General features: G+C 49.9%; 1 protein-coding gene across 5 annotated transcripts in view; it reads right to left on the bottom strand.

The window, feature by feature from the left end:
• Nucleotides 1–13,456, bottom strand: part of LOC137366896 (cytoglobin-2-like) — a 76,938-nt gene extending 63,482 nt beyond the window's left edge. The window contains exons 1-3 of one of the 5 annotated variants that reach the window (XR_010973619.1): nucleotides 13,226–13,456; nucleotides 5,857–6,088; nucleotides 2,850–3,510 (exon numbers count right to left, since the gene is read on the bottom strand). Coding sequence is in view for 4 of the 5 variants with exons in the window: in XM_068028452.1 (XP_067884553.1) it covers nucleotides 3,352–3,510; nucleotides 5,857–6,088; nucleotides 13,226–13,362 (528 nt within the window). In the remaining variant the exon portion in view is untranslated. Of the gene's footprint in view, nucleotides 1–2,487; nucleotides 3,511–4,006; nucleotides 4,370–5,856; nucleotides 6,089–13,225 lie in introns of those variants that run through there. The other 4 variants (XM_068028452.1, XM_068028454.1, XM_068028453.1 and 1 more) reach the window with 4 other exon arrangements.
• Between the last annotated feature and the right edge of the window lie 252 nt (nucleotides 13,457–13,708).

Raw genomic sequence — 13,708 nt, 5'->3', positions numbered from 1 at the left:
TTGATCCTGGCACCAGGGAGGCAACACACCATCCTGGATTCATGTCTGCGGCCACAGAAACGCCAGTCTGTTCCCCTGACTATTGAATTACCTATCACTATGCTCTTCCAGTCTTCCCTGTACTCCCCTGTGCAGCTGAGCCACCCGTGGTGCCATGGACCTGGCTCTGGCTGCACTCCCCAGGTGAAGCATCACTTTCCTCAGTATTTAGAACTGAATACCTGTTGGAGAGTGAGATGCACTCAGCGGTCTCCTGCACTACCTGCCTGATTCTTTTTGACTGTCTGGTGGTCACCCATGCCCTCTCTCCCTGCATACTCTTAAACTGTGGGGTGACCACATCTATAAACAAGCTATCCAAGAAGCTCTCATCCTCATGAATGCATCGCAGTGTCACCAGCTGCCGCTCAAGTTCCAAAACCCGGAGCTCAAGCTGCTTCAATTGACGACACTTCCTGTACAAATGGTTCTCCAGGATACGGGAAGCATCCTGGAGCTCCCACATATCACAGGAAGTGCACTCTCGAGGTTGAAGCAATCCTGCCATTCCTTTATTTATTAGTTGACCTTTTGCTACTGCTAAAAAAAAACTTACCAGTACTACAACAGCTTAGAATTATTAATAAAACCTTACTAGTACTGATAAATCCTCCTAAAAATCAATGCAGTTCATTAGTTAAAATAAACCTTATCCAAAAAAACAGCCACTCACTTGTTCCTTATTATTAAGCTATTTACACACTCACACCTTAACAGTAGTGTACTAACCCAGCTATTTACTGATACTCCCTAACAGCAGTTACTCACCAACCAATCACCCTGCAGCTTTCCTGTGATGTCACTGTTCACTTTGTTTTCAAACTTCTGCGCGCCTGGACTCCTCTCTGCTTCTTTCCTGGAAGGTAAATACGCTAGGCCGTGATCCTTGGGCTCTATTTACCCACTCCTCACTCAGTGTTCCTCCTGCAGGTCCGCCCTTCTCCGCTGCTCTCTGGGAAGGGAAGTGCTGTAGGCCATGATCCACGGACTCTATTTATCCACTCCTCGCTCTGTGTTCTTCCCGCAGCTCCCCTCCTCTCCCAGAAGTTAAGTGCTCTGGGGCGCGATCCTCGGGCTCTATTTATCTGCTCCTCGCTCCATGTTCCTCCGCAGGTTCGCTCCTCTACACTGCTCTCCCGGAAGGTAAGCTGGCTGATATCGTGCCGTCAGTTCTCAATGAACTGATCAAGGGAGGGTAAGAGGCCACAGGAAGGGGTGCAGGTGGAGGCAGAATACTACAGCTGGGTAAAAGGGTCCGCTGGGTGGGGGGGATGACCCCTAACCAAAGAAGTGCTCACAGAGATGAGGACAGTGGAAGAAGAGTTCAGCATCGTGCTGAGCTCGAAATTCATTGAGGTAGGGGCATAAGTGGATGAAGCTGAGGCTTTTGATGAGGACAGATCGTTCAGAGTCAGAGCGGGGAAGGTCAAAGGGTATTGTGAATATATGGCAAAGGGTCCGATTCAAAGAAGAGATGGGGTGAGAGGGAAGGGAAAGGGAAGAAGGATGCAGAGGATATTGGTACCCATGAGTTGTTCAAACTTGTGATCCTTCACACTTGAAAAGAAGATAAAAGGTTTTTGTTTAAGTGCCGGATGAGATGAAATTGTGGAGCAGGATCACCTTTTATCATTTAATCTGTCCTGCACTCCACCCAATTACAGACTTTCCCTTTTGTTCTTCTTCCCCACATCCCTTGCTTTCACTTACTCAAAACCTATTATTACATTTCTAACTTTTGACAGTTCTGATGAAAAGTCACAGATTTGAAATGTTAACTGTTTCTCTCTCCACAGATGCTGTCCGACAAGCCGAGTATTTCCAGCACTTGCTACTTTTGTTTCAGATTTCCAGCATCTGCAGTATTTTGCTTTTGTTTTTTAGTTTTCGAGTATAAAATTCAGAAGTAGTGAAGTTATGTTAAACATACATCAGGCCCTTTTCAGGCTACACTTAGAAAGCTGTCCACAGTTCTAGTCTCCAAACTCTCAAAAGGACATAGAAGCACTGGAGAAAGTGAAAGAAAGATTTATAAGGATGATACCAGAACTGCAAGATTACAGCTATTGGGGCTTTTTGCTTTCGGAAGGAGAAGATTTAGAGGAGACCTAACAGAGGTTTTTAAAATTGTGAATGAGTTGGACAGGGTAGATGTGAAGAGAATGTTTCCACTTGTGGGAAAATGCAAAACAGGGGCCATAAATATAAAATAGTTACTAGTAAATCCAGCAGGGAAATGAGGTGAAATTTCTTTATCCAAAGAGTTGTTAGAATGTGGGACTCATTATCACAGGGAGTGGTTGAAGTAAAGAGCTCAGATACTTTTAACAGGAAACTAGATGAGTACACAAGAATAAAGGGAATAGAAAGATTTTCTGAAAAGCTGTGATGAAGTAGATAGAAAGGAGACTCCTATGCAGTAAAAACATCAGCACAGACTAGTTGGAGTGAATGGCCCATTTCAGTGTTGTGTATTCCATTTAAAACAGATTATGTGGACATTTAGCTCATTGCTGGGATCTTGCTGTGCGCAAATTGGCTGCCACGTTTCCTACATTACAACAGTAATTACACTTTGAAAGACTCAATTGGCTGCAAAGAGCTGGGAGACGTTCTGTGATGGTGAAAGGTGCTATATAAATGCAAGCCTTTCTTTTTTCCTTTTCAGTAACACACAAGGCAGACCATTCACAAAATAACTCGCGGCTTTCTGTTCAATTCCAAAATTGGATCCAAAGTGGCCAAGAAAATTCACCTCTTGTGAATATGGAAACATCTGTCAAATTATAACAATTTTGATCAAATGTTACCTGCATTGTCGTCAGATTCTAGGACATACATCTGAATACAATGGCACAGAGTTACACTGTCTGATTCCAAACAGTGTCACAGTAACACACACAGGGACACAAAGAGACACACAGTCACAACATGCAGAGACACACAGTCACAACATGCAGAGACATACAGACACACAGAGGGACAAAGCAAGACAGTCACACAGTGACACAGAGACATGGCGAGACTCAGAAACACAGGGACAGAAAGAGACACAGGGACTGGGAGAGACATGGGGATTCACAGACACGGACAGCCAGAGAAACACAGAGGGCCACAGAAAGACACTTCCACAGAAACCTGAAGCCTGGATCTGGGGCTGTGTTCTCAGTACACATTGCTGCTCTGGTCATCTTTTTTCATTATGCTCTTACTGTAATCCTTAATTCCCAAGTTTTGGAATGTGCTGCTTGTATCTCTTTGGTGGGTCTAAGTAGCAGGGTAGTGTTGACATCTCCAAGCTGACGGTGGACTTCAGGGGGAGGAGTTCTGAACCCAGCCAACCTCCTGATATGTAGCTGAAACTTTTATGTAGATGAGACTCATTAACTTTGTCCAAGCCTTTTGGGCTTCATGGGTGAAGAACTCTGAATATTCTTCCACTAGGATCTCCAGAATAACACCATTTAATATCTAGAGACACAAACAGAGAGAGAGAGACATGGTGAGGGTCAGAGACATAGAGAGAGAGAGGCAGAGCAAATCAGAGAGAGTTACAGAGATATAGAAAGACAAAAGAGACAGTGGCATAGTGGTAATGTCACTGGAGGCCCAGGCGAATTACATGGGTTTAAATCCTACCATAGAAGCTGGTAGAATTTAAATTGAATGAATGAATAAGAATTAATTAAAATCTGGAATTGAAAGCTGGTCTCAGTAATGGTGCCATGAAAACTATCAATTAAAAAAAATCTGGTTCACTAATGTCCTTACCTGGTCTGGCCTACATGTGACTCCAGACCCGCTGCAATGTGGTTGACTCTTAACTGCCCTCTGAAATATTGTCAAGGGCAATTAGTGATGCCCACATCACATACAAGAATATATAAAAAAACAGACAAGAGAGAGGAAACTGCAGTGGCAGAGAGAGAGACATGGAAAACCAGATAAGCACAGAGAGGTGAGCAGATAGATTTTTTTTATTTGTTTCATTGGATGTGAGCATTGCTGGCAAGGCCAGCACTTGCTGCCCACCCCGAATTGACCTTGAGAAGGTGGTGGTGAGCTGCCTTCTTGGAATCACTGCAGTCCATCTGGTGCGGGTAAACCCACAGTGCTGTTAGGGAGGGAGTTCCAGGATTTTGACCTGGCGACAGTGAAGGAACGATGATATAGTTCCAAGTCAGGATGGTGTGTGACTTGGAGGGAAACTTGCAGGTGGTGGTGTTCCATGCATCTGCTGCCCTTGTCCTTCTAGGTGGCAGAGGTTGCAGGTTTGGAAGATGCTGTCGAAGGAGCCTTGGTGAGTTGCTGCAGTGCAAGATGGTGCATACTGAGATAGAGACAATGACCAAGATTAAAAAAGAGAGGGTGCTAAATAAATCAAACAAATTTGAAATTAAATTTGAGAAAAGAGGAGGAATAGATGTGCAGAGTATTTCTTTTAGTAGGAGGAATAGATGTGCAGAGTATTTCTTGAATGGTAAGAGATTAGAAAGTGTAGATGTACAAAGGGACCTGGGTGTCCTCATCAATAAGTCACTGAAAGCTAGCATGCAGGTGCAGCAAGAAATTAAGAAGGCTAATGGTATGTTAACCTTTATCGCAAGAGGATTTGAGTACAGGAGTAGCGAAGTCTTGCTTCAATTGTATAGAACCTTGGTTAGACCACACCTGGAGTACTGTGTGCTGTTGTGGTCCCCTTACCTTCGGAAGGATATTATTGCCACAGAAGGACTGTAATGAAGGTTCACCGGACTTGTTCCTGGGATGGCGGGACTGTCCTATGAAGAGAGATTGGGGAAACTGGGCCTGTATTCTCTAGAGTTTCGAAGAATGAGAGGTGATCTCAGTGAAACCTACAAAATACTTAAAGGGATAGACAGGGTAGATGCAGGTAAGATGTTTCTCCTGGTTGGGGAGTCTAGAACCAGGGGACACAATTTCAACATAAGGGGGAAGCCACTTAGGACAGAGATGAGGAGAAATCTCTTTACTCAGAGGGTTGTGAATCTTTGGAAATCTCTACGCCAGAGGGCTGTGGAAGCTCAGTCATTGAGTATCTTTAAAGCAGAGATTGACAGATTTCTAAATACCAATGACATAAGGGGATATGAGGATAGTGTGGGGAAAAAGGCATTGAAGTGGATGATCAGCCATGATTGTATTGAATGGCAGAGCAGGCTCGATGGGCTGAATGGCCTACTCCCGCTCCTATGTTCCTAATATAGTTTTTGAGAAGAAAAAGGGAAATAGAAGAAGGGATTTGTTAATAAGAAAAACTGAATTTAAGGTAAAGATAATTTCTGACAAAGCGTAGCACAGACAGCATGGGCTGAGATAACAACAATGTCAACATCTGTATTTAAACATGTGCTGAAAGATGTGGGACTCTTGTAGCTTTTAAAAGACTTCTTATCAAATTCTTTCAATCAGATGAAACTCTAACTCCAGAGTATCAAAAGTGATCATGAACCTGTGACCTCCTGATCTGTAATAATCCTCAGTCTTTGCCTAGTCCCCTACATTTATGTCACATATTCCAATATTGTTCTCAAAACCAAATATAAACTAAGAACAGAGGTCTGACCCCTGGAGTATGCAACGTTCAGTTTGAACAACACCCTGTTACCCAAACTCGTTTCCAGTCCTGCCACCCACTTTCTATCCATGTTGCTTCATTTCCTCTTATACCACATGCCTGAATTTTTGTAACAAGCTTCTGTGAAATACCTCGTTGATTTCACGTGGCTCTTACTGAAGCCTTTGACAAAGCTTTCTAACTCCCCAATCTGTCAGCTGCCCATAGCCAACGCTCACCTTAAAGTACACTGGATCCACCTTGTGCCTGAGAGCGTGTGCCCTGCCTATTGATACCAAGATGGAGTCAACCTCGTCTGGATACTCAAGGTTCTCCACTAGGCTGCTGATGGCCCCCATCACTCTGCGAGCATGCCTGCGGAGTTGGACGCAGTGCTGCATTTCCTGTGGGTCCTGCAGATGTTGGAATTGTCTGAAGTACTGACGGGCAGCAGGAGAATTACTAAAAAACCTGCAAAACACAGCAACAAGTGAGGCATGGTCTGGGCAGCAGGTAGATAATGAGCTTGGCTTCAGTTGGGCACCTCAGCTGTTCAATATAGTCAATCGCTCAAATCAGTAACTGATTAAGGAATAAAACATTTTCAAAATCGATCGTTTCAAATGACAGCTGTCCCAGTTAAATAAATGACCGTTAAAGGGGATCAGAAGGGTTGGAGTGTTAGGGCAGGGTTGGACGGTGAGGATCTGGGGGTTGGAGGATGGGGTTTTGGGGAGGTTGGAGGGTGAAGATCTGGGGAGGTTGGAGGGTGAGGATCTGGGGAGGTTGGAGGGTGAGGATCTGGGGAGGTTGGAGGGTGAGGATCTGGGGAGGTTGGAGGATGGGGTTTTGGGGAGGTTGGAGGGTGAGGATCTGGGGAGGTTGGAGGGTGAGGATCTGGGGAGGTTGGAGGGTGAGGATCTGGGGAGGTTGGAGGGTGAGGATCTGGGGAGGTTGGAGGTGAGGATCTGGGGAGGTAGGAGGGTGAGGATCTGGGGAGGTTGGAGGGTGAGGATCTGGGGAGGTTGGAGGGTGAGGATCTGGGGAGGTTGGAGGATGAGGACCTGGGGGGTTGATGAAGACCTGGGGGTTGGAGGATGAGGACCTGGGGGGTTGATGAGGACCTGGGGGGTTGATGAGGACCTGGGGGGTTGGAGGATGGGGTTCTGGGGAGGTTGGAGGATGGGGTTCTGGGGAGGTTGGAGGGTGAGGATCTGGGGGTTGGAGGGTGAGGATCTGGGGAGGTTCGAGGGTGAGGATCTGGGGAGGTTGGAGGGTGAGGATCTGGGGAGGTTGGAGGGTGAGGATCTGGGGAGGTTGGAGGGTGAGGATCTGGGGAGGTTGGAGGGTGAGGATCTGGGGAGGTTGGAGGGTGAGGATCTGGGGAGGTTGGAGGGTGAGGATCTGGGGGGGTTGGAGGGTGAGGACCAGGGGGAAGGAGGGTGAGGATGAGGGGGTTGGAGGGTGAGGACCTGGGGGGTTGGAGGGTGAGGACCTGGGGGGTTGGAGGGTGAGGACCTGGGGGGTTGGAGGGCGAGGACCTGGGGGGTTGGAGGGCGAGGACCTGGGGGTTGGAGGGTGAGGACCAGGGGGTTGGAGGGTGAGGACCTGGGGGTCGGAGGGTGAGGATCTGGGGAGGTTGGAGGGTGAGGATCTGGGGAGGTTGGAGGGTGAGGATCTGGGGAGGTTGGAGGGTGAAGATCTGGGGAGGTTGGAGGGTGAGGATCTGGGGAGGTTGGAGGGTGAGGACGAGGGGGTCGCAGGGTGACGACCTGGGGGTTGGAGGGTGAGGACCAGGGGGTTGGAGGTTGGGGTTCTGGGGAGGTTGGAGGGTGACGAGGGGGGTCGCAGGGTGAGGACCTGGTGGTTGGAGGGTGAGGACCTGGGGGTTGGAGGGTGAGGACCTGGGGGTTGGAGGATGGGTTTCTGGGGAGGTTGGAGGGTGAGGATCTGGGGAGGTTGGAGGGTGAGGATCTGGGGAGGTTGGAAGGTGAGGACGAGGGGGTCGCAGGGCGAGGGTCTGGGGGTCGCAGGGTGAGGACGAGGGGGTCGGAGGGTGAGGACGTGGGGGTCGGAGGGTGAGGACGTGGGGGTCGGAGGGTGAGGGCGAGGGGGTCGGAGGGTGAGGACGAGGGGGTCGGAGGGTGAGGATGAGGGGGTCGCAGGGTGAGGACCTGGGGGTTGGAGGGTGAGGACCTGGGGGTTGGAGGGTGAGGACGAGGGGGTCGCAGGGCGAGGGTCTGGGGGTCGCAGGGTGAGGACGAGGGGGTCGGAGGGTGAGGACGAGGGGGTCGGAGGGTGAGGACGTGGGGGTCGGAGGGTGAGGATGAGGGGGTCGCAGGGTGAGGATCTGGGGGTTGGAGGATGAGGATAGTCCGAGGAATGAGGGACTGAAGTTGTTTGGAGAGACTGGAAAAGCCGGGATTGTTGGATTTCTCTCTCTCGATGATCTGCTCTTGTGCTTCATGATTGTCTCTTGGTAAATCCCATGGGATCTGACAGGAGGAATTTCAGTCCAGGTTTAAAGGAAACATATTCAGTCAAAAGCAGGTTTGTGTGTCACAGTAGTCACAGCCCGCACCCAACCCGGACTCAATCCGCACCCAACCCGGACTCAAACCGCACCCAACCCGGACTCAAACCGCACCCAACCCGGACTCAAACCGCACCCAACCCGGACTCAAACCGCACCCAACCCGGACTCAAACCGCACCCAACCCGGACTCAAACTGCACCCAACCCGGACTCAATCCGCTCCCAACCCGGACTCAAACTGCACCCAACCCGGACTCAAACCGCACCCAACCCGGACTCAAACCACACCCAACCCGGACTCAAACCACACCCAACCCGGACTCAAACCACACCCAACCCAGACTCAATCCACACCCAACCCGGACTCAAACCGCACCCAACCCGGACTCAAACCACACCCAACCCAGACTCAAACCACACCCAACCCAGACTCAATCCACACCCAACCCGGACTCAATCCGCTCCCAACCCAGACTCAAACCGCACCCAACCCGGACTCAATCCGCTCCCAACCCGGACTCAATCCGCTCCCAACCCGGACTCAAACCGCACCCAACCCGGACTCAAACCGCACCCAACCCAGACTCAAACCGCACCCAACCCGGACTCAAACCGCACCCAACCCGGACTCAAACCGCACCCAACCCGGACTCAAACCACACCCAAACCGGACTCAAACCACACCCAACCCAGACTCAATCCACTCCCAATCCGGACTCAACCTGCAAACAACCCACACCCAACCTGAACTCAACCCGTACCCAAGCCACACCAAACCCACACCCAATCCAGACATAATCCACTTATATGATCATAGGAAATAGGAGCAGCAGTAGGCCGTTCGGCCCTTCGAGTCTGCTCCACCATTCAATAGGATCATGGCTGATATGATTGTCGTCTTAGCTCCACTTTCCTACCTTTCCCCATAACTCTTGACCCCCTTGTAAACAACAATCTGTCTAATTCAGCTTTGAATATATTCAATGACCCAGCCTTCACTGCATGCTGAGGTAGAGAATGCCAAAGACCAACGACCTTCTGAGAGAAGAAATTCCTCCTCATCTCTGCCTTAAATGGGAGACCCTTTATTTTAAAACTGTGCTCCCTAGTTCTCGATTCCCCCATGAGGGGAAACATCCTCTCAGCATCTACCCTGTCAAGCCCCCTCAGAATCTTACATGTTTCAATAAGATCATCTCTCATTCTTCTAAATTCCAATGAGTAAAGGCCCAACCTGCTCAACCTTTCCTCATAAGACAACCTCTTCATCCCAGGAATCAGCCTAGTGAACCTTCTTTGAACTGCTTCCAATGCAAGTATATCCCTCCTTAAGTAAGGAGTCGAAAACTGTACACAGTACTCTAGGTGTAGCCTCACCAATGCCCTGAACAGTTGTAATAAGCCTTCCCTACTTTTAGACTCCATCCCCCTTGTAATAAAGCAGTGGTATAATGGTAATGTCACTAGCCTAGTAATCCAGAGGCCTAGGCTTATGCTCTGGGGTTTGGTTCCCACCGTGGCAGGTGGTGAATTTAAATTCAGTTAATAAATCTGGAATTAAAACGCTCGTCTCATGGTGACCATAAAACCATTGTCAATTATTGTAAAAGCCCATCTGGTTCACTAATATCAGTCAGTCTAACCTCTAGTGGGTAAATTATTGGAATCTATTCTGAGACAGGATAAACTGTCACTTAGAAAGGCACAGGTTAATCAAGGATAGTCAGCATGGATTTGTTAAGGGAAGATCTTGTTTGGCCAACTTGATTGAATTTTTTGAAGAAGTAACAAGGAAGATTGATGAGGGTAGTGCAGTTGATGTGGTCTATTTATTTATTTTATTTTATTTATTTAGAGATACAGCACTGAAACAGGCCCTTCGGCCCACCGAGTCTGTGCCGACCATCAACCACCCATTTATACTAATCCTACACTAATCCCATATTCCTACCACATCCCCACCTGTCCCTATATTTCCCTACCACCTACCTATACTAGGGGCAATTTACAATGGCCAATTTACCTATCAACCTGCAAGTCTTTGGCATGTGGGAGGAAACCGGAGCACCCGGAGGAAACCCACGCAGACACAGGGAGAACTTGCAAACTCCACACAGGCAGTACCCAGAATTGAACCCAGGTCGCTGGAGCTGTGAGGCTGCGGTGCTAACCACTGCGCCACTGTGCCGCCCATCCTGACTCTCTGCTTCCTGTTAGTTAGCCAATCCTCTATCCATGCTAATATGTTACCCCAACACCATGAGCTCTCATCTTGTGTAGTAATTTTTTATGTGGCACTTTATTGAATGTCTTTTGGAATCCAAATACACTACATCTACGGGTTCCGCTTTATCCACCTTGCTTGTTACATCCTCAAAGAACTCTGATAAACGTCAAACACCATTTCCCTTTTATAAAACCATGTTGACTCTGCCTGATTGTATTGCAATTTTCTAAATGTCCTGCTACTATTTTCTTAATAATGTATTCTAGCATTTTCCCAATGACAGATGTTAGGCTAACTGGCCTGTAGTTCCCTGCTTTTTGTCTCCCTCCTTTCTTGAATAGAGGTGTTACATTTGCGATTTTCCAATCTGTTGGGACCTTTCCAAAATGTCAGGAATTTTGGAAGTTTACAACCAATGCATCCACTATCTCTGCAGCCACTTCTTTTAAGACCCTAGGATGCAGGCCATCAGGTCCTGGGGACTTGTCAGCTTTTAGTCCCATTAGTTTTCCTAGTACTTTTTCCTCAGTGATTGTGATTGTTTTAAGTTCCTCCCTCTCTTTTGCCTCCTGATTTTCTACTATTTTTGGGATTTTTTTGTGTTTTCTACTGTGAAGACAGACATAAAATACTTGCTCAAAGTCCCTGTCATTTCTTTGTTTCCCATTATTAATTCTTCAGTCTCATTCTCTAAGGAACCAACACTTAAGCCTACTCTCTTACTATTTATATATTTGTAGAAGCTCTTACTGTCTGTTTTTATATTTCTATCTCATTCTAATTTCTCCCTCTTTTTTTTAAATCATCCTCTGCTGGTTTCTCTGGCCTACCACTAATCTTTGCAGCATTGTACACCTTTTCTTTCGATTTGATACCATCATTAACTTCCTTATTTAGCCAGGGATGGTGCAACCTTCTCAACGAGTCTTTCTTCCTCAATGGAATGTATCTTTGTTGAGAGTTATGAAATTTCTCTTTAAAATTGCCCACGATTATTGCAGTAACTTTCCTACAAGCCCCCATTATTCCTTGATCTATACTCTGGCCTACAGTGTGGCTACTGTTCAGGAGCCTATAAACTATTACCACCAGTGACTTCTTTCCTTTGCTATTTATTATTTCCACCCAAACCGATTCTACATCTTGATCTGCTGAGCCAAGATCGTTTTTCACTACTGTACTGATCTCATCCTTTATTAACTGAGCTAACCCACCTCCTTTTCCCTTCTTTCTGTCCTTCCAAAATGTCAAATACCGCCTTGGTTCCCTATCAACCACGTCTCTGTAATGACGATCAGATCATTACCCATTTATTTAAATTGTGCCACCAATTCATCCATCTTATTACAATGCAGCATTCAGATAAAGGGCTTCCAACCCCCTCCCCGACCCGGACTCAATCTGCATCCAAACCCCCTCCCAGACCCGGACTCAATCCGCATCCAAACCCCCTCCCCGACCCGGACTCAATCCGCATCCAAACCCCCTCCCCGACCCGGACTCAATCCGCATCCAAACCCCCTCCCCGACCCGGACTCAATCCGCATCCAAACCCCCTCCCCGACCCGGACTCAATCCGCATCCAAACCCCCTCCCCGACCCGGACTCAATCCGCATCAAAACCCCCTCCCCGACCCGGACTCAATCCGCATCCAAACCCCCTCCCCGCCCCGGACTCAATCCGCATCCAAACCCCCTCCCCGACCCGGACTCAATCCGCATCCAAACCCCCTCCCCGACCCGGACTCAATCCGCATCCAAACCCCCTCCCCGACCCGGACTCAATCCGCATCCAAACCCCCTCCCCGCCCCGGACTCAATCCGCATCCAAACCCCCTCCCCGACCCGGACTCAATCCGGATCCAAACCCCCTCCCCGACCCGGACTCAATCCGCATCCAAACCCCCTCCCCGACCCGGACTCAATCCGCATCCAAACCCCCTCCCCGACCCGGACTCAATCAGCAACCAAACCCCCTCCCCGACCCGGACTCAATCCGCATCCAAACCCCCTCCCCGACCCGGACTCAATCCGCATCCAAACCCCCTCCCCGACCCGGACTCAATCCGCATCCAAACCCCCTCCCCGACCCGGACTCAATCCGCATCCAAACCCCCTCCCCGACCCGGACTCAATCCGCATCCAAACCCCCTCCCCGCCCCGGACTCAATCCGCATCCAAACCCCCTCCCCGACCCGGACTCAATCTGCATCCAAACCCCCTCCCCGACCCGGACTCAATCCGCATCCAAACCCCCTCCCCGACCCGGACTCAATCTGCATCCAAACCCCCTCCCCGACCCGGACTCAATCTGCATCCAAACCCCCTCCCCGACCCGGACTCAATCCGCATCCAAACCCCCTCCCCGACCCGGACTCAATCCGCATCCAAACCCCCTCCCCGACCCGGACTCAATCCGCATCCAAACCCCCTCCCCGACCCGGACTCAATCCGCATCCAAACCCCCTCCCCGACCCGGACTCAATCCGCATCCAAACCCCCTCCCCGACCCGGACTCAATCCGCATCAAAACCCCCTCCCCGACCCGGACTCAATCCGCATCCAAACCCCCTCCCCGCCCCGGACTCAATCCGCATCCAAACCCCCTCCCCGACCCGGACTCAATCCGCATCCAAACCCCCTCCCCGACCCGGACTCAATCCGCATCCAAACCCCCTCCCCGACCCGGACTCAATCCGCATCCAAACCCCCTCCCCGCCCCGGACTCAATCCGCATCCAAACCCCCTCCCCGACCCGGACTCAATCCGGATCCAAACCCCCTCCCCGACCCGGACTCAATCCGGTTTCACCCCGGAGCCGGTTCAATCCGCTCCGCCTGCCCGACCTGATGAGGACTCGGACTCCCAGACCCTCGCTGTCCCCGCACACCCGGCTCCAAGTCCGGCGGATGATGTCCGTCTCCCTGTCCGAGAGTCGATGGCCTGGGTCCGGCCACTCGCTCAGCCTCGGCCCGCTCTCCATGTCCCGATCACTGGCGGCTCCCGGTGGCGAGAGAGGCGGAACCGGACCCGGCAAAGATCCCCGTGCCCGTTCACTGCAACCTCTCCTCCCCGGCTCCAGACAGACACTCAGAGACAGACAGACACTCAGAGACAGACAGACACTCAGAGAGACAGACAGACACTCAGAGACAGACAGACACTCAGAGACAGACAGACAGACAGAGAGACAGACAGACACTCACAGAGACAGACAGACACTCACAGAGACAGACAGACACTCAGAGACAGACAGACAGACACTCAGAGACAGACAGACACTCACAGAGACAGACAGACACTCACAGAGACAGACAGACACTCAGAGA

This window comes from Heterodontus francisci, unplaced genomic scaffold, assembly GCF_036365525.1.
Source record: "Heterodontus francisci isolate sHetFra1 unplaced genomic scaffold, sHetFra1.hap1 HAP1_SCAFFOLD_1239, whole genome shotgun sequence".
NCBI classification, from domain to species: Eukaryota; Metazoa; Chordata; class Chondrichthyes; order Heterodontiformes; family Heterodontidae; genus Heterodontus; species Heterodontus francisci.
Note: the sequence above shows the minus strand (reverse complement) of the source record. Positions and strands in the feature narration are given on the sequence as shown.